This window comes from Orycteropus afer, unplaced genomic scaffold, assembly GCF_000298275.1.
Source record: "Orycteropus afer afer isolate SDZICR_OR568_19922 unplaced genomic scaffold, OryAfe1.0 scaffold00270, whole genome shotgun sequence".
Lineage (NCBI taxonomy): Eukaryota > Metazoa > Chordata > Mammalia > Tubulidentata > Orycteropodidae > Orycteropus > Orycteropus afer.
In genome coordinates, this window is record NW_006921857.1 from 4,232,251 (window position 1) to 4,259,432 (window position 27,182).

The 27,182-nt window shown below is 35.2% G+C and overlaps 1 protein-coding gene across 1 annotated transcript in view; it reads right to left on the bottom strand.

The window, feature by feature from the left end:
* Positions 1-27,182, bottom strand: part of ANTXR2 (ANTXR cell adhesion molecule 2) — a 147,549-nt gene that overhangs the window by 62,878 nt on the left and 57,489 nt on the right. Inside the window, exons 8-11 of the mRNA XM_007950375.2 lie at positions 19,605-19,665; positions 17,487-17,585; positions 15,140-15,209; positions 1,018-1,096 (exon numbers count right to left, since the gene is read on the bottom strand). Of these exons, the coding sequence (XP_007948566.2) occupies positions 1,018-1,096; positions 15,140-15,209; positions 17,487-17,585; positions 19,605-19,665 (309 nt within the window). The remainder of the gene's footprint in view (positions 1-1,017; positions 1,097-15,139; positions 15,210-17,486; positions 17,586-19,604; positions 19,666-27,182) is intronic.

Here is a 27,182-nt window from a genome sequence, read left to right on the forward strand (position 1 = left end):
GGGCAGTGTTTCGTTCTGCTGTGCATGGGGTTGCTATGAGTCGGAAATGACTTGACGGCACTCAACAACAACAACAACATGCCACCAGAGCTCCCATAGTATAATCAATCAGGTGTGATTAAAGAGTTATCCAGGGAGTTCAGATATAGCCTAAGGGTCTTAATAGAAGCTCTATATCACTGCAACATTTCTTACAGTGAAAAAATTTATAAAGATAACATTGAGTTGTTTTAATTTATTTCTGGAGGGCAGATGCCTCCTACATTAAGAGATTAAAATACAAAAATTTGGTTTTTTGAAGGGTAGGAATTGATTTTTGCTTTAAATTTTGTATTTTTCACAAAGAATATAGAGACTGTGTTTAGTCCCTTGCAATATTTCATGTTTTCATATTCCGTATACTAATGTCAGAACTGCCTATAAATCCATAAAATTAAGTACAAGGAAAAAACAATCTCATGAACGGGGTTTATATTTTAAAACAGTACACCTTAGGGAGTGAAAGTCAACCGTAACTAAAATAAAGTTTCAAAATAGTTTCAAATTAAGATATTATCACACAATCAAAACCAAATTCTCTACTCATATTAGAAAGCACCAATATTTAAGATAGACAAAATAAATCATCCATTCAGATGCACTTATAATTTCAAAATATAATAAATGTTTTAGATACTAAGATCTAAAGCTTACATTTAAAATACAGTATTTATTTACATTTTATTGTTTAACAAAAAATGCCTCTTTTGGAAATCTTTCCCCTACTTCATTTTAATTTTAAATATCACTTTTGAATTTTATAAATGTCAAAATTCAATTTATAGTATCTTGAAATCCCCTTAAAAGGAAGCTAAAAGAAAAAAAAAAACAGTCTAAAATAAAATCTATGCTTTTGCTTCTACTGATCCCCATTGTTATTGCTTTTCCCTTCTTCATTGTCATATGTAACAACACTGAGATTACATGAATTATTTCTGGATAAGCTATCTTCAAAAGGCAACTTCTATACATACTTACACATTCTGTGGCAGTGACTATTAGTGAGCTTGAAATAACAGATCGTCCTCCATTAAAACTCACTGAAACATCAAGAGTTCTGAAAGGAAATGAAGAAACAATAATTACAAATAAATTAAAAACTAGAAGATTATAGAATATTTTTATTTACCCAAATAAATCAAGAGTACTTGGGTGGTGCAAACAGTAAAAGCGCTGGCGGTTCAAACCCACCAGCCACTCCTCGAAAGGAAGGTTGGACAGTCTACTTCTGTAGTGATATGGCCTCAGAAACCCAAGGAGTTGTCGCTATGAATTGGGGCCAACTCGACGGCACATAACAACAACAACCAGCTAACACAAATGTTGGAAATTCCAGTAGACCCAAAAACTCCTCAGAAGAAATACCCAGCAATCTATTCCAAAACCATCAGCCACTGAAATCTCTATGGTGCACACTTACATTCTGACACATGTGAGGTGGTCATGAATCAGAATCAACTCTACAACAACTGGTGTATAATTCAAAACTGTCCAGAAAAGATACTCAAAGAGTAAGAGACAAAACTTTCGGTCAATAATCTTAGCTTTTTTCTTCCTTAGTTCCAAGTCCTTACTCAAGAGGCAATGGCAAATTCCTTGAGTGATCTAATAGTTCCTAAAAGAAGCATTAAGACAAATGGGGATCATTAAGAAATTCCTTAATCCAGAGATGTGCTGAAATTGCTTCAGCTGTACAAAAACAGAAAATGGAAGAAAAATTCCTTAGATATCATTTATATTCTTTTTCCCTGTCTATAGATAGAGGTACCTAAAGCATTTGACTGCTAACCAGAAAGCTGGCAGTTGAAACCCACCAGTCACTCCTTGGAAGGAAGACTGGGCAAATCTACTTCCATAGAGATACCGCTGCAGAAACCCATGGAGGGGTCACTATGAGTCAGAATCACCTTGAAGACAGTGAGTTGGTATAGATATTACAGTAAAAATGGGCAAGAGCTCAGCTACTAACAAAAGGCTACTAACAAAAGGTGGTTCAAACTCACCCAGAGCCTCTGTGGGAGAAAGACCAGACAATCTGCCTCTGTAGGAGCCCTTCTACTCTGTCATATGAGTCACTATGAGTCAGAATGGACTCCACGGCACCCAACAACAAAACAACAGATATTACTCTCATTGCAAATCATTGTTTAAGGATATAAAATTGGAATTTATAAGCCTTTCGAAGATAAGATATGGAGAAAGTGATAATGAAGAGAAACACAAAGTGAAGGAGAGATAAGGAGATTCATTTGTAGGCATTTGTTGTAGATAGTCCCAAGATATCCTCACAAAAGTAGAAAAATAAAATCATATTTGTCTATGGCTAAGAAATATCACAACTAAACTGTAGCTTTCATCTTGAAGATATTATTTCAAATTATAAAATAATTAATATTAGTTAAAAATTAATTAATTAAGAATCTCACTGAAACTCACTGCTGTCAAGTTGGTTCTGACTCATAGTGATCCCTCTTTGGGTTTCTGAGGCAGTATCCTTACAGAAGTACATTGCCCAACCTTCCTTCCGAGGAGTAGCTAGTGGGTCATTATTTGGATCATGCAGCCAGAAGTTGGGATGATGTTTGCCTTGTTAAATTTCTTAAATGACTGTAAGAGCTCTGGTTATGTAGTGGTTAAAGCATTTGACTGCTAACCAAAAGTTCAGTGGTTGGTACTTACCAGCTGCTCCATGGAAAAAAGATGAAGCAGTCTGGTTCCATAAAGATTTACAGCCTTGGAAACACAGGGGGAGATGCTGTGAGTCTGAATGGACTCAGTGGTAGTAAGTTTGGTTTGATTCTTTGGATAAGAAGGTTTTAAAGGTGGGGAGAGATGACAAGGAGATTTTAAAGTATATAGGGAAACAACTCTTTTTCCAAATACTTAGCACAGTATATTATCTTATGATAATAAAAACACAATGCACTGCAGTCAAGTCAAAGCCGACTCATAGCGACCCCTCCTTGGGTTTCCAAGACAGTATCACTACATAAGTAGATTGCCCAACCTTCCTTCCCAGGAGTAGCTGGTGGGTTTGAACTGCCAGCCTTCTGGTTAGCAGTCAAATGCCTTGGGCACTATACCACCAGAGCTCCTTCATATGATAATAGGTATGCAAATCAATGCTATCCATTCATTAAAGTAGAGAATAGTAGGTAATATTTTGTTAGTCTAGTTTATATAAAATACTATGCTTTATAAAACATCAAATTCCAATTCTTAGAACATATTATGAAATCCAAATATTAATATTCATAAACTTTGTCTTAATGACTGAATTAGTAGAATTTTTTTACATAGATTTCTTTTCTTTGCCTTAAATTGACTGTCAAGTACTACAACTTATGGGCAGTTAGTTATGTACAGAAGCAATCTCAAGAATGTTTAATAACTTTGGCAGAAAGGAAAGATGAGAAATATCATTCAGTACCTGTTTGCTATATCCCAGACCAGGAGCCCTGGTGGCACAATGGTTAAGCATTTTGGCTGCTAATTGCAAGATCAGAGGTTTAAACCCACCAGCCGCTCTGCAGGAGAAACATGAAGCAGTCTGCTTTCATAAAGATTAAACCAAAAAATCCAAACTCACTGCCGCCAAGTTAGTCCAATTCATAGCGACCCCTCCTTGGGTTTCTGAGCCTGTATCACTAGGGAAGTAGATTCCCCAACCTTCCTTCCTAGGAGTGGCTGGTGGGTTTGAACCTCCAACCTTCTGGTTAGCAGTCAAATGCCTTAGGTACTATGCCTTGGAAATCCTATGGGGCACTTCTACCCTCTTCTACCTTATAGGGCTGCTATGAGCTAGAGTTGACTCAATGGTAACAGAGCAACAGAGGATGTGCCAAACACTATCCTAGGCGTTTCATGGTCATTATCTCACTTAATTCTCACAATAGCCCTGGAAGTAAGTAGTAGTTTCACACTTTTACATGTGAGGTAACTGGGGCCCAGAAATGCTAATTATCTTGCCCAAGGTAGTAAAACTAGGATTCTAACCAGTTCTGAACTCTCTTTAACATATCACAAAGGCATGAGAAAATGAAAGGTCTTAATGTGTTTCTTTTGTTAACATGACATTTACAGTTTGCACAGAAATAGAGCTACCAAGAAAGATACTACTAGCAAAGTTCTAGCTAAACTTTTCTTCAAAATTCAAGAATACTCCCATTAAAGATATCTTGTAAAGGAGAAACAACAACAACAAAAAGTTTAGTTAAATCCAGAAAAGAATGAAAACTTGGGGTGTCTACATCAATTTAACTGAACTTCTAAACTATTCCAACACAGAATTCCAAGTGGCTTATTTATGAAAGAAACTTCAAACCTAACTGCTCAATCTGCAAACTAAGTGCCTTCTTTTGTTTTGTTTTTTTAACAACTAAGCATTATTTAATCCAAAAATAATTCTTCCATTTAAAGCATGTACTAGGAAGCATATGACAATCTAAGCATGGTTTTATTTTCTGGGAAGATTATTTTGATTATTAATAACATGTGATTGTTGCAGCTAATCTTATTACTTCAATGTTAAGGGATCAGTAGATACTGACTGAGGTTGTTTATAATCAGCACTTAGAGTTCACCAGAAATGAAACCATTCTCTAACTAATAAAAAATATTTGATTCTGTTGAAAGTTACTCAAATGCAATAAAAGATGAAAAATTTTAAATGTTTTTTCTCCTATAGTATAAATGTATGCTGATGAGATCTTATAGCCAATGAAAATAACTGCACCAAAAAAAAAATCCAAATCCACTTCCATCAAGTCAATTCTGACTTATACCAGCCACCATTGTGTTTCCAAGGGGTAAATCTTCACAGAAGTAGATTGCCCCATCTTCCCTCCTCAGAGTGGCTGGTGGGTTTGAACCATTGACCTTTTGGGTAGCAGCCAAATGCTTTATCCATTATGCCACCACCTTGTACCAGAGACTAGTAAGTGTCGAATAAAATTAAATCTCCCCAGATAGAGAAATTCACTCGATGATTCTTTAACACAGGGACTGAGTTAAAACAATATAAATCTTCACCTGCCTGAGAATACTAGCAGCATGATAGAAACAAACCATCAACAACACTAGTAATGGCATTTATTGACATCTTACACTCACTTTCCCATTTAAATCCCATACCAATCTACTGAAGTAGGCACTACTATTATTTCCATTTTCTATACGTTGAAACTGAAGCTTAAAAAGGGTAACTTCTCCAAGTATTGTGCTTCTCTGATTCTGCAGTCAAAATGCTTAACATCTGTGCAATGTCATTTCAATTCTTCATAAATATTTTAGGGTCTTACATTTAAATTTTTCTCAATGGTAAAAGTTTAGTATCACTCTTCTAGTTTTTTATTTTATATACATATTTCTCAATGGTTAACGAGACTGGTATTTGCTATGCTAAGTCAATATATTTGTGAATACACACACACACACACACATATTCATGAAAATATTTGAAATTTGCTGAGAAAAAAATTCAGGAGTGTTGCAAGCATGAAAAATACACTCTAAAATTAATTGTTGCTTTTACATTTTTTTGTTTCCTTGTTGTTGTTGTTGTAAGGTGCCGTCAAGTATGCTGTGACTCATAGTGACCCTACGTACAACAGAACAGAAGAAAGTATTGCTCGGTCATGAGCCATCCACACAATCCCTGCTATGCTTGAGCCCATCATTGCAGCCACTGTGTCAATTCATCTTGTTGAATATCCTCCTTTTTTTTGCTGACCCTCTACTTTACCAAGCACGATATCCTTCTCCAGGGAATGGTCCCTTCTGACAACATGACCAAAGTAGATGGGACAAAGTCTGGCTATTCTTACTTCGAAGGAGCATTCTGGCTGCACTTCTTCCAGGACAGATTTGTTCATTCTTCTAGCAGTACATGGTATTTTCAGTATTCTTTGCCAACACCATAACTTGAAGGTATCAACTCTTCTTCGGTCTTCCTAAGTCTTTGTCCAGCTTTCACTGGCATATGAGACAACTGAAAATATCATGGCTTGGCTTGCTTCCCAACATTTTAAAGAGGTCTTTTGTGCAATACATATCTGATTTCTTGATGCTGCTTCTATGGGTGTTGGTTGTGGGTCCAAGTAAAATGAAATCTTTGACAACTTCAATCTTTTCTCCATTTATCATGAAGCTGTTTATTGGTCCAGTTGTGAGGATTTTCGTTTTCTTTATGTTGAAGTGTCATCCATACTGAAAACTGGAGTCTTTGCTCTTCATCAGTAAGTGTTTCAACTCATTTTCACTTTCAAGAAAGCAAGGTTGGGTCATCTGCATATCACAGGTTGTTAATGTGTCTTCCTCCAATCCTGATGCCATGTTCTTCTTCATATACTCCAGTTTCTCAGATTATTTGTACAGCTTAGTTGTTATTGTTAGGTGCCATTGAGTCATTTCTGACTCATAGCGACTCCATGCACAGTAGAACAAAACACCTCCTGATCCTATGCCAGCTCCATGATCCTTGCTATACTTGAGCCCATTGTTACAGCCACCGTGTCAATCCATCTTGTTGAAGACCTTCCCCTCTTTTGTCGACCCTCCACCTTACCAAGCATGACATCCTTCTCCAGGGAATGGTCCCTTCTGACATGACCAAAGTAGGTAAGACGAAGTCTGGCCATTCTCGTTTCCAAGGAGCACGTCAGCCACACTTCCTCCAGGACAGATCTGTTAGTTCTTTTAGCAGTCCATGGTACTTTCAGCATTCTTCACCAGCACCACAACTCAAAAGCATGAACTCTTCTTCAGTTTTCCTTCTTCATTGTCCAGCTCTCACATGCATATAAGGCGACTAGAAATATCATGGCTTGTGTCAGGCACACCTTAGTCCTCAAGGAGACATCCCTGCTCCTCAGCACTTAAAATAGTTCCTTCATAGCCGACCTGCCCAGTGCTACACGTCATCTAATGTCCTGACTGCTGCTTCCATTGGTGTCGATTGTGGAACCAAGCAATGTGAATTTGCACAGCATACAGATTGAATAAGCATGGTGAAAAAATACAACCCTGATGCACACCCTTCCTGATATTAAACTATGAAGTATCCCCTTTTTTTGTTTGAATAACAGCATCTTGGTCTATATACAGGTTCCTCAGGAGCACAATAAGGTGTTCTGGTATTCCCATTCTTGGCAATATTACCCATAATTTGTTATGATCCACACAGTCAAATACCTTTGCATAGTCAATGAAACACAGACATACATCCTTCTGGTATTTCTGCTTGCAGCCAGGACCCATCTGACATCAGCAACAATATTCTTTGTTCCACATCCTTTTCAGAATCCAGCTAGAATTTATGGAAGTTCCCTGTCAACATACTACTGAAAATGTTTTTTAATTATCTTCAGCAAAATTTTACTTCTGTTTGACTATAATGATATTGTTGGATAATTTCCACATCCTGTTGGGTCACCTTTCTTTGGAATGAGTGCAAATATCAACCTCTTCTAGTCAGTTGGCCAGGTAGCTCTCTTACAAATTTCTTGGCCAAAATGAGTAAGCGCCTCTAGCACTGCATCCATTTATTGAAACATTTCAATGAGTATTCCATCAATTCCTGGAGCCTTGTTCTTCACAATTCCTTCAGTTCAGCTTGGCCTTCCTCCTTCAATACCATTGATTCCTGATCATATGCTACCTCCTAAAATAGTTGAACATCCACCAATTCTTTTTGGTACAGTGACTCTGTACTCCTTCCATCTTCTTTTGATTCTTCTTGCATGATTCAATATTTTGCCCGTAGATTCCTTCAATATTGCAATTTGAGGCTTGAATTTTTTCTTCAGTTCTTGCAGCTTGAGAATGCTAAGTGTGATGTTCCCTTTGTTTTTTAACCCCAGGTCTTTGCTCATTTCATTATAATAATTTACTTTGTCTTCTTGAGATGCCCTTTGAAATCTTCTATTCAGCTGTTTTACTTGATCATTTCTTCCATTCATGTTATCTACTCTCCATTAAAAAGCAAATTTCAGAATCTATTCTGACATCCATTTTGGTCATTTCTTCCTTTCCTTTCTTTTTAAGGATTGTTTGCTTTCTTCAGTTATGATATTCCTGATGTAATCCCACAACTCATCTGGTTTTCAGTCATTGCTGTTCAATGGGTCAAATCTATTCTTTAGATGGTCTCTAAATTCAGGTGAGATATAATCAAGGTCATATTTTGGCTCTTGTAGACTTGTTTTAATTTTCTTCAGCCTCAACTTAAACTTACATATGAGCAATTGATTGTCTGTTCCAAATCAGCTCCTGGATTTGTGTTGACTGAAGATACTGTGCTTCTTCATTGCCTCTTTCCATAGTCATAGTCAATCTGATTCCTGTGTAACCCCTCTGGCAAGGGTCTTGTATATAACTGTCATTTATGGTGTTGAAAAAGGGGATTTGCAATGAATAAGTCATTGGTCTTACGTAATTCTATTATGCGATCTCTGGCATCATTCCTATCATCAAGGTCATATTTTCCAACTAATGTTGGTTTGATTGGAGATCTGGACATTATCAGCAAGAAAAAGAAGAGAAAATGAGTTAATAGATCAGGAATTTGGCCATCATAAAAACTGGCAGTTAAGGGATTATTAGAGGAAGAGGAGATTTAAGCGACATCTGAGAAAAAACCAGGAAGATGAGAATATGAAGTTATGAAAGAGAAGGGAGAACCTCTTCCCAAAAAGGAGTGCTCATTAGTAAGGATGCTGCAGGGAGGTCAAGGAAGATAACACTGAGAACTGACAACTCTTTCAATTTCCTTCTCTATAAACTGGTTCGTCATAGTTTAGAATTTCTTATAAATATCTTAATCCATCTCTGCTCCATACTTGAAATATATATTTTCAAAGCAGAAGGTTAAAAGAAACCTTAACAACGTAACAGAGAGATTATTTGAAGTGCAGTTTAATGTCAATTGATAATAGGGATAAAACTAAATTTGAGTATACTAAATTCATTCCATATAAGAAATTATTAAATAGTACTGTAATACATAATTAAGTAAATAAAATTAAAAGAATTCTAGTACTTGGTCACAGTACTTGTATTTAATGTCTAAAGACATATAACTCTTCCAAAAGAGGAGAATGGCTTAATGCCATATGTCAGAGCTACCCTGATCTGAAAAATCTTTTACTCCATGAAATATGGCTGACATTTCAATCCACAGTAACCTATTTTCAAAGTATTCATTTGCTCCTGACTTTATGAGTATCCAATAAAAGATTGCCATTTTATGATCCATTAAAAAAGATGAAAAAATTAAATAAAATTGTGAAAGACATTTGCTGGAAGTAATAAATAATTTACTTCCAATTTTCACATACTGAAAATTAAACTGGCAACTACTCAAAAAGTTATTAAAATTATGGTGACTTAAGATATTTTGAAATCAAGTGCTAGTATTTAATACTCTGCAGAGCTTGTTAAAAGTTAGCTGTGTGCCTAATAAAGGTTATAAGTTGAAAAATAAGGTTTCATATTTGTGTCTGGTTTAAAAATTTGACTTTTAGCTATGAGTAAGTATATACATTAATAAATTATGTCTAAGGACACTCTCTTCAAAGTGGTTAAAGAATTCTTCGATCAAATAATTTCTTTTTGGGTATCTCAATATATCTATATAACTAAAACAATGTTAGCATCAGGAAGATTGCTAGATTAAACAAAGAAACAAACAATCAAAATGATACACTGACATGTACTGGACATCATACCTAAAGTTATATTAGAATTGTTTTTCCCATTACACTAAAAAACAACCTTGTATTTTAACTTCTTTGTGTATTTTAATAAAATACTAAAAAGATACTTGGAAATAATCACCAGTTCTTCACTGCCTTTCATCCAAAAAATGTTAAATGTCTTCAGATAATAAAAACTGCTGTAATATAAAATTTAGAAGCAGATATATAAGAGGATTTAAGTACATGTTTAAGGAATATAGTCTCCATTCCCATCTAGCTGTCACTGTTTGAACACATGGTTACAAAAAATTCACTAAATAATTTTGTGAAAAAGTTCTTCCTTATCTTCAGCTGAAATGTGCCTCTCTTCATCTCCATCCTCTCATCCTCCTTTCCGTGGGAGCCATAAGGAATAAATCAAATTCCCTTCTCATATGACAGACCTTCCAATGTTTGACGAGCATGTAATGTGTCACACTTGAACCATTTATTTTTCTGTATTTTAATTTGTATCTTATTTAACATTTCTATACCTGCCACCAGGGCTCTGGTGGCACAGTGGTTAAGGCATTCAGCTACTTACCAAAAGGTTGGTGGTCTGACCCCACCACCTGCTCTATGGGAGAAAGACCCTGTGGAGCAGTTCTACTCTGTCCTATAGGGTCTCAATGACTCAGAATCAACTCAATGGCAGTGAGTTTGGTTTTTGCTTGTTTGTTTATTTTTGGTATACCTATTAGCATTTTGTTGGCCCCCCAGAGATGTGCTAGAATAAATTAAAGTTCATCTTAAAAGAAAACTACCAGACTGAATATAATATGTATAACTGAGTACCGGTAGTGCAGATTAGGTGAATCTAATCACCTTTATCGATATAATCAGAAAGCAATACACTATATGAAAGAAGAGATCTAGTTTTCACAATTTCACAGGAGGGTGGAGGAATAAAGAAATAGCGAGGGTCCTTAACTTTAACTCATCTCATCAAGATCCCAATGTTTGTATTCATAAAAATGGCATAAATAATGCATTGGTATCCATGGTTTAAAAAGAAAAACCAATTCCCATTTCTCAGGAAACAGAATAAAGAATAAAATTGTGGCAGTATCATCTGCTACTAAGATAACACACATACATGCAAAGGTATGTTTTTGAAAAGTGTTCATGTGAGAAGGGAGAATTAGTCCAACTGAGAAAGAGAAACAAAATCAATTAATTTTAATCTAAGCAAAATAGATTAGGCTGAATATTAAAAGAGAGAGAGAGAGAAAAAGAAAGAAAAGAATATGTTGGCAGAAATAAAATGATTCTATTAACAAGTCAGACTCTAACCCAAGTCTGCCACCCTGTTCATCTTAATGATCCTTCTGTATCAGATACTTGAGGTTTTCCACATAACTGATGGTCCACCACTTATTATTTAAAACACTCTGTCAAGAATCTTCCCACACTGTCTTTTAAGAGAAATAATACTATCAGTTTCATTTGATTTAGATATTTGTTTCATATTTGCCAGAAGATTCTGGCCAATGTTTTTGAAAGCACATTTAACTATACCATATGCCTCCTTAAATCATCTCTATCAAACAAGCTGTGGGATAAGGCTCTGGTTCATTCTGTTCTGTTTTTCTTTCTTCACAATGTGTTTATGTATATTTACCCAATTTGTTCTGTTCTTCTTGCCAAATCACAGGTTTGAGATCTCAACTATTGCAGAGCAGCTGTGCTATTGTGGATGTCTCACAAAACTAGGGTCAGAGAATAAGCCCATACTATAAGCACTGGTGACACCTGTAAGGCTATTGCCCTGGAATAAAGATGATTCAAAGAACTTCAAGAGTTCATCCTATTCAAACGTAAAGAAGACATTTTGCTGCAAACGAGCCACTGGCAGAAATGAAGTCCTAAACTATCTAGAATTTTTTCTTGGTAAGATAACTCGTTTTGTTTTAAGTAAGTTGTGTCCAATAAAAGACATGTTGTTATTGTTATCAGGTGCCATTAGGTCACTCCAACTCATAGTGACCCTACATACAACAGAATGAAACATTGCCAACATAGAAAAGAATAAGCTTACTATTTTCACCCTTATGTTCTTTTTGTGTAAATAGTAAGAATTCATTTTAGTCATATACTCCTATAAAAACTAAACCGGTTGCTGACAAGTAGATTCTGACTCATGGCAATTTCACGTATGTCAGAGTAAAACTGTGCTCGATAGGGTTTTCAATAGGTGATTTTTTTGGAATTAAACCACCAGGCCTTCCTTCCAAGGTGCCACCGGTTGGGTTCAAATCTTCAACTTTTGGTTAGTAGCCAAGCACTTAATCATTCTCCTCACCCAGGCACTTCCCTATCTTGCTATATATGTATATATATAAAAACCAAAACTCACTACCATTGAGTCAGATCCAACTAATAGCGACCCCTCCTTGGGTTTCTGAGGTGATATCACTACGGAAGTAGATTGCCCAGTCTTCCTTCTGAGGAGTGGCTGGTGGGTTTGAACCACCAGCCTTCTGGTTAGCAGTCAAATGCCTTAGGCACTATGCCACCAGAGCTCCTTTGTGTGTGTGTGTGTGTGTGTGTGTAATATAAATTATTTAGTACATACATTTATTTATCTGAAAGTTTTCCACATGCCCATTCCAACAGTGTTCAACAATGATATGTCTGGATAAAATTTGTCTTTTTTTTTTTCTTTTGCTAAATGCATAACATCAGTTTCCAAAGTCCTAGCTACTGGGTTCTCTGCCACATTCTTAGTCCACATCTCTAAGGAAACATCTTCATGTTAATGCTCTTTCCAATCAAAATCTATAAGACCTAAATTTTTAAAAGGAATAATTCTCAACATATAATTCTGAAAATCACTTAAGGATGAGAAAGGAACCGATAGAGCAGGCTAATGAGATGAGGCACATGCTCCTGGATCCAGCTCTGAGACTATGCATCTGGCTCTGTGGCTGGCTGTCTAGGGTTACTTCACCAGCCTGTTGTTAATTATTTAAGTGAGAGAACAGGAGGAACCATCGCCACATCTGTCACCCTCATACAGAAAAACCTTCATTCATTGTTGGGCCAGATGTGTTTATTTGAAATGTAGACTAACTAGCTACTTAATGGGTTTTCATTCTTCGCCAAAAGCTAATTAGGCAAACATTAAGCATCAGTCACCTTACAAGACTAAACTGTTTCAGTTGTGTTGATTTTAATCCAATCTCATAACAGAGCTCATCACTTACAAAAATACCTGAAGAAAATTCAAGGCAAAGGAAGGGTCCAGATTACTTGCAATATAATTGTAGAACCAATAATGATGTCCCCAGATGCCCAATAAATTAACAAAATGTTCTCAAGCTTTGCCTCAGTGGTATCCTGTGCATAACACCAAAAGAAAAGCAAAAGCAATTCTTTTAGAAAAATTGTCCTTCCCAAATGTTCTCAGCTTGCTTGCAGGTGAAGTATTAATGTCAAGAATGGAAGAAATGATGATTTCTCATGTCTAATGTTTATGATTCCACATGTGATTTTTAAAATTGCATCTCCCGAGTACAAAGCCAAACTCCAAATCATAAAAAAAAAATATCAGCAATCTCCATGGTATTCTATTCCAAAGGAGGGTATGTCCAAAGGTAAATTCTAGAGAAAACAAATTCAATGCCTGGGATAGAACAGGAAGATTGTATTTTATAACAATACTGCAGAAGAAAGTAAACGGTGCTCCTTAACTAATCACTATTATAAAAAGGAAAAAAAAAAAAAGGCAAAAGAATTTTCTGTTCTTTCAAATGGTATGTCCCCTCAAAATAGGATCCTGATCATTTTTCTGCTAACTAAAATAGGCTGCTGCCCCCAGCAACCAAATGCTCCATTTTAGTTTTTCATATTAACTGGTATACCAAAATATTTTAGAAGAAAAAAGTCATTCTCAGAAAGGAGACAAACAAGTGCTTTGGAGAAAAAAATAAAACAAGGAAGGGGAATAGAGAGAGCCAGATCCAAAGGTGGTGAAAGGGTGGTGGTTGCATTCTTAAGAGTGACCAGAGAAGGACTTACTGTGAAGGTGGCATTTGAACAAAACTTCAAAAAATGATTCACCATGGCTAATACGTGACTACTCAGAAAGCTACTGAGTTCTTTTGTGCACTTAGGGTTAATATGGGTCCATACAAAATTGACCTGCCTTGAGTTCCAATCCCAGCCCAATTTTGCCATAGATGTGTTCTCAGTAACACTAGATTATCACATGACAGAGAAAATGAATACTTTTTTTTTTTTTTTAGAGAGAGGGAAAGATCTCAATAGTTTTCCTTCTGTAAACTGTATTATGCAGCCCATTCAATCAATTCAATATAGAAAGCTGATACTGCGAAGAGTGACCAGGAAAGGACTTACTGTGAAGGTGGCATTTGAACAAGACTTGAAAAAGTGAAGGAGTGAACCACAAGAGAAACAGTATTTCAAGCAGAGGGAACATCATGTGCAACACCACAAAAGTGGAGTAAGTTGATGTGGTTAAGAAGCAACAAAGATGTCAGAGTAACCATAGCATATATAAATTATAAATTAAATTACTTAGACACCAGAAGTGATGTCCAATAGATATCTTGAATTATGTAAACATCCACAGAAATCAGTTGCTCAAGTCAACTAAAAATTCCTAAAATGCTTCTCTTGGGCTCCATGAAGTAAAATATAATCTTCATTCTCTGAACATTGATTCATACTCTGTGTAGTACCTTACATTCTTAATTTTTTTCTGTTCTAGGAAAAAGATCCACATAAAGGAACTTAGAAAACTGTATTCTAGTTATTAACCTAAACATATTCCATCCACTGCTATTAGGTTAGGGAATATTTGAAATTTTACAATAATTTCCTTCTTAATAGTTCTTGTTAATTGCCATAGAGTTGATTCTAGCTTATGGCAACCTCAGGTGTACAGAATTGCACTGTGCTCCATAGGGTTTTCAAGGCTGTATGACCTTTTAGAAGCCATATTGATGATGTCTAAACTGCTCTTTAATATTAATATTTATGAAACATTATACTAATTAGTCAAAAACTCACTTTAGAACTCTGTGAGTATGTGTGTGTGTATAAGTTCAATATCCTAAAATAATGGCTGTGTTTCTACTTATTAACATTCTCTAATAATGGTTCTTAAACCTATCTGGATAAATATTTATAGAGGCTTTGAAGCAATCATTAAGAAATAAAACAAATTTTACCATTTTCAACCTAATAACAGTTGACATACTAACTAAAGTGGTTTGCCTGTGGCTTACCATTTAATGATGATTCTGTATATCAAAATATGACACAATAAAATGCATATTTTTCACCATTTTCTAATAGTTTGTAGCCAAAATGTTTAAAATCGTTTTCAGTGTAGTACTTACTCTCCAGCTTTATTCAAAGTAGGCGCAGGACAAAGCATAGAATTAAGTTGCACACTTACTGGTGTTACACCTAGAAAAAAGAATACCACTGAATTAACAATGTGTCCTATGTAGTTTACACAGTTTCATTAATCATACGAAGAGTATGCGGCACTCAAAGTTCAAGTGTGGAAAATTAGATATATTAGCATAAAAAAACAAAAAGATACTCATCTATTGAAAGAGGAAAAGAAAAAAGAAACAGAATATGACAAGAGATTATACATTTCATTGATTTATAGTACTGACAATGCATAAATTATTATGTTTATAACTTAGACTAAGTTCATATATAGTTACAAATACTATAAAGCTATCATCTTTTTCCCTTCAATTTTTTAAATATTTTATACTTTTAAAGATAAAGCACATATATGTTAAAAGTAGAATTACTTATACAGAAAGTAAGGTGAATGCCCATGGGGAAATGAAATAATTTCAAGAGTTTAATAAAATAAATATGTCTAGACTTAATAAATACATTTTACATTCTATGTGATTAAATTCTCTTTTAATAATACATAAATAAAAATGACCTAGGTATATAAATATTGAGAAAATTTTTATAATCAACTGCAGCATAAATGAGAATACAACTGTGTATCACTTATATATTGAAGGTGTATCTTAATAAATAGAATCTTAAATAGCTACACATCAAATATATTTATATTATAATCAACTAAATCATGTAATCAAAAAAAGTTAGGTAAATGATAATTTTGATCAAAGATTCTATATCAGAATCTTGATCAAAAGGGGGAAGAATGTAGAACAGAATTTAAAATCTAATTGAAATCCAGTTTCTGGAGCCAGTGTGTCTAGATGAACCCCTGAAACTGTCACAAAAAGATAATCTTTAAACTTTAAATCCTAAATTAGTTCCTGAACCAAAAAAATAATTTATTCAATAAGTAAAGTGTCTATCTTGAGCACTGTGCTCTTCTTAAGAATTATCTAAGTGAGATATAAATTATAATAGGAACTCAAAAGATTACATGAGAAGCTTACGGAGTCAGTGAGTCTAAGTCTATAGCAGGGGAACAATTCAGAGAAGGACAGTGAGGATATTTGCACAACTTGAAGAATGTAATCAATGCCAATGAATTGTACATGTAGAAATTGTTGCAATGATATATGACTGTATATTGTCACCAACATTTAGTTAAAAAGTTAAAGCTCTTAGATACAGATGACTTCAAGAGAACAATAAACACAGCTACTGAATAAAAATTATTCTGTTTCCTTCAATTGTGGAACTGATTATGAAGAGGGTTTGTTAAAAATATTGCTTGCCTTACCAAAATGGTAATCTTAATAGGAATGAGGAGGATTTACAACATTTAGCGTGCTGAGATCCTCATCACGTTAATTCAACAAACACATATTGAACTCTTACTATGTGTGGCCAAAACTGTGCTAACTGCAGTCTTTAGCACCATAATATAAACAGTAAAATAGCAGACGAAGCTCTCAAAAAATAACACCATCAGAGTTACACAAAGTTATAGAGACTGGCTTACAGTATAAACAGCGAGAGGACAATATAATCAGCCATGAGGAACAAATGTTTTAATGGAAAACCAAAATATTCAGAACACTAAGAGTCTTTTTAGAAGGGAGAATTTTCTCCAAATGAGGATAAAAATATTTTACTCATCTGCTTTTCTGAAAGTCATGGCAGGGAAAATAAAACCCAATTCAATAAATATGATAATTATCAAAAAACACTGTGCTGGGTGGTCACTGGGGATACAAAAGATCTGCAAAGCAAAAAGCCTTACTGGAAAGATAGATAAAGGAAAAAAAAAAGAAAAAACTAGAATAAAATATGTCATAAGTAGTAGAGTAGTTTGAGAAAGTTAGATTTTAAGGCAAGAATACCCCCCCGAAAAAAAAAGAAAAACAATGTCATAGAATTAAAGTAAATCTGGGGAAAGAGACAATTAATTTAGGCAGCTGATGCAGAGTACAGTCAGGAAAACTGAGTTCAACCATCAGCTTTGCCCAGGATTAGCTGTGTGACTGTAGGAAATTATTTTACTCTCTCAGTCACAAAACTATCTCTGTAAAATGAGGCTACGTAGGCAGAACCCAACATTTATTAAGCTATGAACAAACGTTGTTATCTTCATTAGCTACTAAATAACTATCATTACTAATTTACTATTATCAGTGCTTCATTTTGTTCTCCTTTGATTCAAAAATACAATATAGTTAGCTAGTTGTAGTTGGGACACAAAGCACATTTGATTCTGATATGCTGTGCAGATATTTAAGTAACAATGAGATTTACAAGAAGACCTACTCTTTGTGTATGTTTCATTTACAGTGTACGTGCAGAGCACACTGCCGTTTCGACTCCCCAACATGAATCCTCTTCCATTCAAAACAATTTGAAATTCCTCTAGAAGTAAAAGAAAAAATAAGCATTCTACTCACTTTTTTACAAAAAAAATAAAAGACAATTTGAAACTAAAATATCAAGATACACAGAAGTAATTGTTTCAAACTATTCAGTGAACTAATACCAATGAAGGCATAGTTGTATTTCCAAATCCACTTGCTTTGTAGACCCTCTAAGGAAACACAGTGAAGATACCAATCTCTGCCACCCAGGGATGAATTATTTATTTATTTTTAACTTTTTTTTCTGATTTGGATGCAATTTTGCAAAGCAGAGTCCTTTCACACTCAACACTGATTTGTTGTTGTTGTTGTTATATGCCATCGAGTCAGACCTGACTCCTAGAGACCCCTCCTTGGGTTTCCGAGGCAGTATCACTATGGAAGTAGATTGCCCAACCGACACTGATTACAACCCCCCAAGTGTCCCAGCTCTCCTCCCCAGCCTCCCTGTGGTTACCCCTTCCCTGCATCTTACATATGCATTCCTGCCTATTCAGCTTTCTCCTCTGTAAATACTTCCTTTCTGATCTCTCACGGTTGTGGCTAAGAATCTAAAGTTATCTTAAATTTGCCCCATTAGCTCTATAACATATATGGACATTTTTATAGCACATACGAATACGTATGTAGAAATACAGTATGCAAAGCATGGGCCTACCCATACCTGATCTTCTTGCCTATCTATCTATGGATCCACCTGTAGTTGAGTATTTACTCTCCCGTAGTGATCAAGATATTAGAACTGAAGTTTAGCAGTCATTCTTATCCAGATACAAACTCTCTCAAATTCTATCCTTAGGAAAATATCAGCTGGAGAGAAATTTTTTTTTGTTTTTCTCTACCTTCAGTCATTTATGTATGGGAACACAAAGAAAATTCACTATTCTTTGATTCTCAGGATAGTCATGTATCATATTAAAAAAAAAAAAAAAACTATAGCTCGCATTAGAGAATTCTTCTTTAACCATTTTTCTGCATTAGTAATCCTGGTTTCATTTTCTGTTGCACACAGATTTATAATCTAATCAGAGGTTACAAGCCATTCACTGCCTCAGTTTCCTCATCTGTAAATAAGAGATTATAAAACTATCTAATAGTGTTGCTCTAAGAATTAGGTGGAATTATAAATGCAAAGCACCCAGCACATGCCCAGCATATCACAGGAGTATAATAAGTAATAGCTACCTTCTTACTCTAATTTTTCCATTTATTTTTCTTGTTTATGTCAGAAATTTATTAATCTATTCTCTTGGAAATACTAATGTTGCTCAGGGATGTTTAACTGCACTATTTCTCTTTAATATTTTAACTATCATTCACTAGAGAGCTCAGAAAGTACAGAGTTCAAGACCATTTCCAAAAGGTCGGGAAGCTCTCTAGCAAATTACACAGCACATTTCCTTCCCAATCAGACCCAATACTATCCTTTCCTAAGTGAAGTCAAGTTAAAAGAACTCCAGGTTGTACCTTAAGAATAAATAAAATAGGCCAGAGAGAACTACAATCTTTCTGTGTAAGAATGGCTGGGAGGTGCTAAAACCTGAGGTCTGTTCTTAGCACAGCTGATGAAGCCACCTGCTTCCTTCCTGCCATCCGCCCACAAGTCACTTCCTTATGTGCTCTGAGCTGGCAGATACTGTACGGTGGCCAGATCATCAAAGCACAGAGTTCAAAGTCCATAGATACATAACTCTGGTATAATCAAATAAAAGGAAAGATTTCATATTTTTATTTTACTTGCCATAGGTAAGGTCTCAAACATATACTAAATACACTGAAGATTCTAAAAGCCTGTCATACAATATGCTCATTATTTAAAATAACACTCCAATCTTAAAAATTTGAATTTAAAATAGAAATATTTCAAGGAATTATTTAAAAATTCTTACATAAAAAGATGCCAAAAAAGTTAATTTTGCTATTCTCTTTCCAACGTGAGTTTTAAATCATATATTTTAACTAGAAAAATATATATATATAATTTCTTATATGGTATTTTTAAATTCTAAGTACTTACCCCCCACACAGACACTTGATGGTCGCAATTCCAGGATTTCGGTACATGACTGAGCTAATATCTAGAAAAGAGGAAGAACAAGATATATAAATAAACTATACTATATAAAATGAATTATAAAATTACAAGCAACCTTGATGTTCTCCCATTAAATTCCATAGATTGGCAGAGAATATTTGTTAATAATGATACATACAGCTTAACAATTAACAACAATATATATAAGTTTTTAGTAATTTGTTAATGATATTAACAGTGATATATACAAGTTATTAGGAAACTTCCTGTTCTGGTTACCTAGTGCCACTCTGACAGGAATATACAACAAATGGGATGGCTTTAACAAACAGGAGTTTATTCTTACAATTTGGAGGCTTTAAGTCCAAGTTCAAGGTGCCAGGCTCTAGGGGCTCTGTGAAAGCCCCTCAGCCTTGGGCTTCAGCTCTGCCTCCAGCTCCTGGCCCACTGAAGCTAGAGGGTTTTCTTCACTAAGATAGCTGCTGGCTGCTGAGGCTGACAAGCCCAAGATTGACAAGTAGAAAGGCACAGTCCTGCTGTTACCAAACCACACAACAGGCCATTAATTCAAGTCCATTGAAAGTCCCGAGACCAGCAGAGCATGGCAGGCTGCTGAACAATGACACAGCTGCATGCAGGGTTCAAGCATGCCATAAGCTAGAGACCACACCCAAAGCTGTTTCTTATATATGGGAAGCAGACCACATGTCCAAAGCAGCTACTCAGCTGCTCCAGTAGAGTCCACCATGGAGTTAATTATCAATCTCCCCATGGGGAATAACTACATTCAGCTGCCAAGCCACTCAACCAGGTCCAGCCAAGTTGGCACACAAACTTAACCACTACAATTCCGTTTCAGAATGGATTCTAAGAGTGTATATTCTAGGAGTACTTATTTAATCAAACTAAATTCAGATAAGTACAAGTAGAGTATTGCCTCCAAGTCTGGTAGCCTTGAGTATAAAATGATAGGTGGAAATTTCCAGCCATAAATCAATGCTGTGTCTTTGGATCAGAAAAATTAAAGGAAGAAAAAAAAATTAATTGCTGTTGAGTACATTCCAACTCATGGCGACCCCAAGTGTGTCAGAGAACTGTGTTCCTTAGGATTTTCAGTGACTGACAAATAGATCGCCAAGTCTTTCTTCCAAGTCCCCTCTGGGTAGACTCTAATCTCCAATCTTTTGGTTAGCAGCCAAGCACATTATCCATTTAACCAGCCAGAAGCTCCTATCAGGCAAATACAACATAGGAAATCTAATCTTCTGTTTAATAATGCTATTTTATTTTTATTTACAGGTTCAATATAATATCAAAAAATAAGCACTTCTTCATTTGAATGTCTTATTTCTACTCTATTCTATTTCTCAGGCTTAATTCTCATAGATGTTTATTGTTCTTGTTCTTGTTGCTGCTCTTAGGTGTCACTGAGTCAGTTCCAACTCATAACACATATATACAACAGAACGAAACACTGCCCAGTCCTGAGGCATCCTCACAATTGTTGCTATGTTTGAGTCCATTTTAGCACCCACTCTGTCAACTCCTCTCATTGAGGACCTTTTTTTCACTGACACTCCACTTTGCCAAGTATGATGTCCTCTATCAACTGGTCCCTCCTGATAACATGTCCAAAGTACTCTAAGGAGCATTCTGGCTGTAATTCTTCCAACACATATTTGTGTGCTCTCTGGCAGTCCATATTGTATTCAGTATTCTTTGCCAACTCCATAATCCAAAGGTTTTAATTTTCTTCTGTCATTCTTATTCATTGTTCAGGTTTTTCATACATATGAGTCCTGAAAATCCTATGGCTTGGTTCAGGTGCACCTTAGTCTTCAAAGTGATATCTTTGCTCTTTAACACATTAAAGAGGCCTTTGGCAACAGCCCAGTGCAAAACGTTGTTTGATTTCTTGACTGTTGCTTTCATGGATGTTGATTGTGGATCGCAGTAAAACGAAATCCTTGACAGCTTTAGTATCATTCTTATACGCATCAAATATTACTCCTGCAGAACATAGGCTCCTTATATGAGCCAAATATTATTTTAGAGGAAAAAAGAAAAAAAAAAGACTTCAAGAATCCCAAGAGCACAGGAATAGAATGGCTCTTCTTAGCTTGTTCTGAGAAACAGAAACTACCATACAAGGCACATGGCTACAAGTGAAAAACAACAATGATGAAATAAGCTGCTGGTAAGGGAGACAACAATCCTCCCATTATTTTTAGAACTGCTCTACACTGCATTATCAAAGTCAGACAAATTCCAGATGATCTTTGAACGACATTCCTTTCTTGACAGAAGTTAAAAACAGATGGTGTGCAGCAGTTTCTAGCATGTCATGTAGATAACTAGAACAGGAAGGAAGGACAGTTGCAGGAGAGAGAATTTTTCCCATACTTACTTCAGTAAGAGTGGAAATATAAATTATCTTGCCCTAAAATTCACTATATCAGCTCATGCAATTTTGTTACTATGAATCTCTGAAAAGAGTTAATCATTTGTTCTTTTTAAGATTATTGCCCACTGAATCCACTTTTCACAGTAATTGAGGCTTAGTGATTAGGAACTAAATCTAATAAGGTTTTATAACTGAGAAATTCCAAATGGGTTCTATTTAAATTCAGAAATGACCAAAGAGATTCCGTAAGTACTCAAAGACCTTTCTGTCCCCAAACTTCTTCCCTTGGTCTGCTGCTTCGTCTTCTATAACCATGCTTACTCTTATAGACTCAAGAATGGATGACTATTGTTAAAGGTCAATGTGCTCTTTTAGAGGGGTAGTATTTCGAATCACTTTAATTTTTAAATTTTTATCATAATTCATATAGCAAGACTCTGATGGAAACAGGATGTGTTGCTAAAGGAATATGGAGCTAAAAGTTCCCAACTAACAAAACTGAGACATTGAAGTTGTAGCTTTCACAGAGATAAAATTGAGAGCATTAAAGCATGAAGCTGAAGGGTAAAAGGAAAAATCAACCCCCAAAATCTGTTTGACCCACTCCAAAGAACTTTATTTTAAAACAGATCTTATTAAGAAAATTGCATATTTTAGTTTGGAAACACTTCATTAGTTATTTTAGCCACATTTCTATCAGTATGAATAGAAAACTTTTCAAGTATCTAAGAAAATTATAAGGGAGGTTAAAAGATAGCATCTATTTGAAATGGAAATCTTTCTCTTTTTAAAATTCCTCAGAAGAACTTCCGGTAAGATGGTGAAATAGGTAGACAAGCTACATAGACCCTCTTCAAAAAAGAAAAGAGAAATCAACTGACAAAGATACAGAAGATAATCCTGGAGGCCTGAGCTTTGAAAGGAAGTATATAGAAGTGAATAAGGCACCAACTAGTGGAAAAATCTGAATGAAAATAATGTGTACAGAGATGGTCAGAGCTGCAGACTGTCAGCTACCCTGATGGGACCAAGAACCTGAATATTTCCAAGTGGTGTTGGGACCTGAGAATTAACCTAAAGATCAACCCTGGATGCCAAGGGCTGCAGGGCCAATGGTGCTGGTGGCTTAGCTAGGAGGGGAAACAACAAGTAGGGAAACAACCTGAGCTATAGACTTTCAGCTGTCCAGAGGGTGCAGTCATTTTGATTGTTTAAAAGTGGTGGCCATTTTGGGTATTTAAAGTAACTGTGGGTGCAGCTATTTTGAATGTTTACAAGTGGTGGCCATTTTGGATATTTAAAGTGACCAAGAGCATGGCCATTTTGAATATTTACAAGTGGTGGCCATTTTGGATATTTAAAGTGACTGAGGGTGCAGCCATTTTGAATGTCTACAAGTGGTGGCCATATTGGATTTTAAAGTGACAGCATTCTCATTAGATTCCAGGTACCTAAGAATAGGTTCCACTTGCCAAGGATGGCAGGGGCATATGGGAGGTTGACAACAGGAAAGGAGACAGGTGGTGAGTGTATAAGTACTGCCAACTAGTAAATAGAGGAACACAGTACTCTGCTTACATAGATAACATCCAAACAAAACAGAAAATGAAAATCATAGGCAAATCACTCCAACATACAATTAAATATAAACACAAAAATATCACAATGTCTCAGAGACAACAGAGGATCACAATCCACATAAAGAAGCAAGATAAAGCAGGAAAAACAAGGCACCAGGATACAGATCCAAAACACATCCCTGAAGAAGCAGCAGCATTGGAACTCCCTGATAAGGAATTCAAAAGAATTCTAGTTAGGAACCTTCAATGGATTGAGAGACAGATCAAGGAAAACACTGATAAAATTGAGGAAAACACAGAGAAAATTCTAGAACAATTTTGGAAAAAAAAATACAAGAATAAAATGACAAAATTAATGAAAAATTAGAAATGATACAAATTCTACAGAAAGAAATCCAGAAATTTAATACTAAATTTTCAGAAATAGATAACACATTGAATGGGCAAAGGAGTAGAATTGAATCAATGGAAGACAAAATTAGTGAGATTGAAGACAAATACCTCAATACTTCTTTGGAAAGGGATCAATCAGAAAAAAAATCAAAACAAAATGAAAAAACCAAAGGTCATGTGGGATATCATCAAAAGGAATAACCATGTGTAATCAGAATTCCAGAACAGGAAGAGACAAAGAAAAACCACAAAGAAAACTGTCAAAGATTTTTTGGAAGAGAATTTTCCTGATACGATGAAAGATAAGAATATAACCATTCAAGGAGTCCAATGAACCTTAAACAGGATAGACCCTAAAAAAAAATCACCAAGATATATCATCATCAAATTCACCAAAACCAAAGACAAAAGAATCCTGAAAGCAGCACAGGGAAATCAAAAAGTTACCTACAATGGGCAACCAATAAGACTAAGTTCAGATTTCTCAGTAAAAACCATGCAGGCAAAAAGACAATGGGATGGTATATATAAAATTCCGAAAGAGAAAACTTTCCAACCAAGAGTGATATACCCAGAAAAACTGTCCCTCAAATATAATGGTGAAGTCAGGAGATTTCCAGATAAGCAGAAATTAAGGGAATTTGTTAAAATCAGACCAACCTTACAAGAGCTGCTAAAGGGAGTCCTTTGGACAGAGAACCAACAACAGCAAATAACAACTGACCATTAACAGACATGATAACATATCCCAGAAACCAACCCAGTTATTGAAGTACCCAAAGTAAATAAGCCTACAAAATTGTAAACAGGAAACCAGAGGCATCAATTGACTAATGAGGACAACTACAAACCACAAAGAGGGGGAAAAATTGTATAGTTACAGAACTTCTAAATGATAGGGAAGTCAAGACAAAGCCAAGATAGAATGGACGGTTCCAAACTTGGGAAGAAAATTATAAATCACAGGGTAACCTTAAGGAAAAATGATAAACCTTTACATCAAAATAAAAGAGAACACCAGCACAAATATTAGACAAATACTAAAACAAATGCAACAAAGGAAATGATAACAAGATTCATAAACAAAAAAACTCAGTACAGAAAATTATATGGAACAAAAGAATCAGGAATACCATGAAAAAGCACATAACAAAATGACAGCAACAAATTCATACTTGTCAATAATTACATATCTGACAAGGGACTTATCTCTAATATTTATAGAAAACTCCAACACCTCAAGTACAAAAGGAATAACAACCCAATTAAAAAATGGACAGAAGATATGAGGAGACACTTCACCAAAGAGGGTATTCAGGTGGCCAGCAAATACATGAAGCAATGCTCATGATCATTAGCCATCAAAGACATGCAAATCAAATCAACAGTGAGATAACATCTCACCCCAGCACCAATGGCAAAGTTCAACGAGACAGAAAATAACAAATGCTGGTGAGGATTTGAGAGATTGGGACTCTCATACACTGCTGTTGGGACTGTAAAATGATACAACCACTGTGGAAAACAATACGGGGATTCTTTAAACAGCTGGAATAATAAATACCATTTGATCCAGCAATCCCATTACTAGGTATCTGTCCTCAAGAAGTGGGAGCCAAGAAAAGAACAGATATATGCACACCCATGTTCATCACAGCACTATTTACAATAGCAAAAAGATGGAAACGACATAGGGTGCCCATTAACAGAAGACTGGATAACCAAACTATGGCACATACACACAATGGAATACTATACAACCCTCAAGAATAATGTAGAGTCTGAAAAACACTACATAACATGGATGAACTTGGAGGATACTATGCTGAATGAAACAAGTCAATCACAAAAGGACAAATATAGTGTTAGTACATTATTGCAAAAAGTCAAGGAAAGGTTTATATATGGAAGGAAACTTTCTTTGTTGGTTATGACAGGTGGAGGAGAAGGGAGGGAACACTGCAATTAAATAAATAAATAAATGCATTGACCCACGTCACTTTAGTTTTGTGTATTTCACTGTACTTAAATTATATTTCAGTAAAATGTATTTTAAAAGAAGAGAGACCCAAAGATTTTTTTTTTTTTTAATTTCTTAGAAGGAAAACCAAGAAATTACAGAGATTTCATAAAGGCCATGAAAAAGAATAGACAACCTAAAACGTCCTCTGTGAATTTGAGACATTATGTTTGCTCTTTCTTACTAATAATGATAATAAAAACCAGATTTAATAATATTGTAAACAAATGCACGTGTTGTCTTCCTTCTCTTATTTTATATAATACATCAAGACATTTTTAAATAAATGATAGTCTTAGCAAAAAGATTAAATGAGCTATTCTGCTATGAAAAGATGCAAGACTGGAGAATAAGCACCTTCAAGGACCATCGATGGTCCACATCTATGAAGCCAGACTCTATTTATCCCTCTAAGGTATTCTGACTTTAAATAAGAGGTTCAGAATTATTTAGCAATTTGTGTTCTACTCAACTCTGAGACTTAAAAAAATCATTACATTAAGCAGAGATTAAGAATAGCTAAAGTTTAGTTAAATCTTGCCATAAAATATAGTATATATATTTACATGTAAGAATATATTTAATAGTGAACCTCAATTATTTTAATGAGTTTTTTATAGAAATTATATAATTGAATGGAAAAGTGACTCAGTTATTAACTGAAAGGCAATCAGTTCAGACCATGAGTAATAAAATTGGCTTATTCATCTGATGCAATCAATATAATTTTCACAGAACATTGCCGGTCTGTTTTTTTATTAATGTCTTTGCACCTTATATTACTTATATTATTTGCGTGCATGTCTTTCCTCTTCTGTTAGAAGACAAACTCTTTGAGGACAGAAATGAGATCACAGTATACTGTATAGATCTTTCAATGTCTAGTGTATTGTTTTATACATGCAACACAATCAATAAATGCTTAAGAATAAAGAATGAATGTGTGAATAAAGAAGAATATTAAAAATGTCTATTTACTTAGTGGGAGCTCTGGTGGTGTAGTGCCTCAGGCATTTGATTGCTAACCAGAAGGCTGGCGGATGAAACCCACCAGCCACTCCTCAGAAGGAAGATTGAACAATCTTCTTCCGTAGAGATACTGCCTCAGAACCTGAGTTCGGTTTGTTATTTTTGGTATTGTTGTTGTTGTTGTTGTTGTTGTT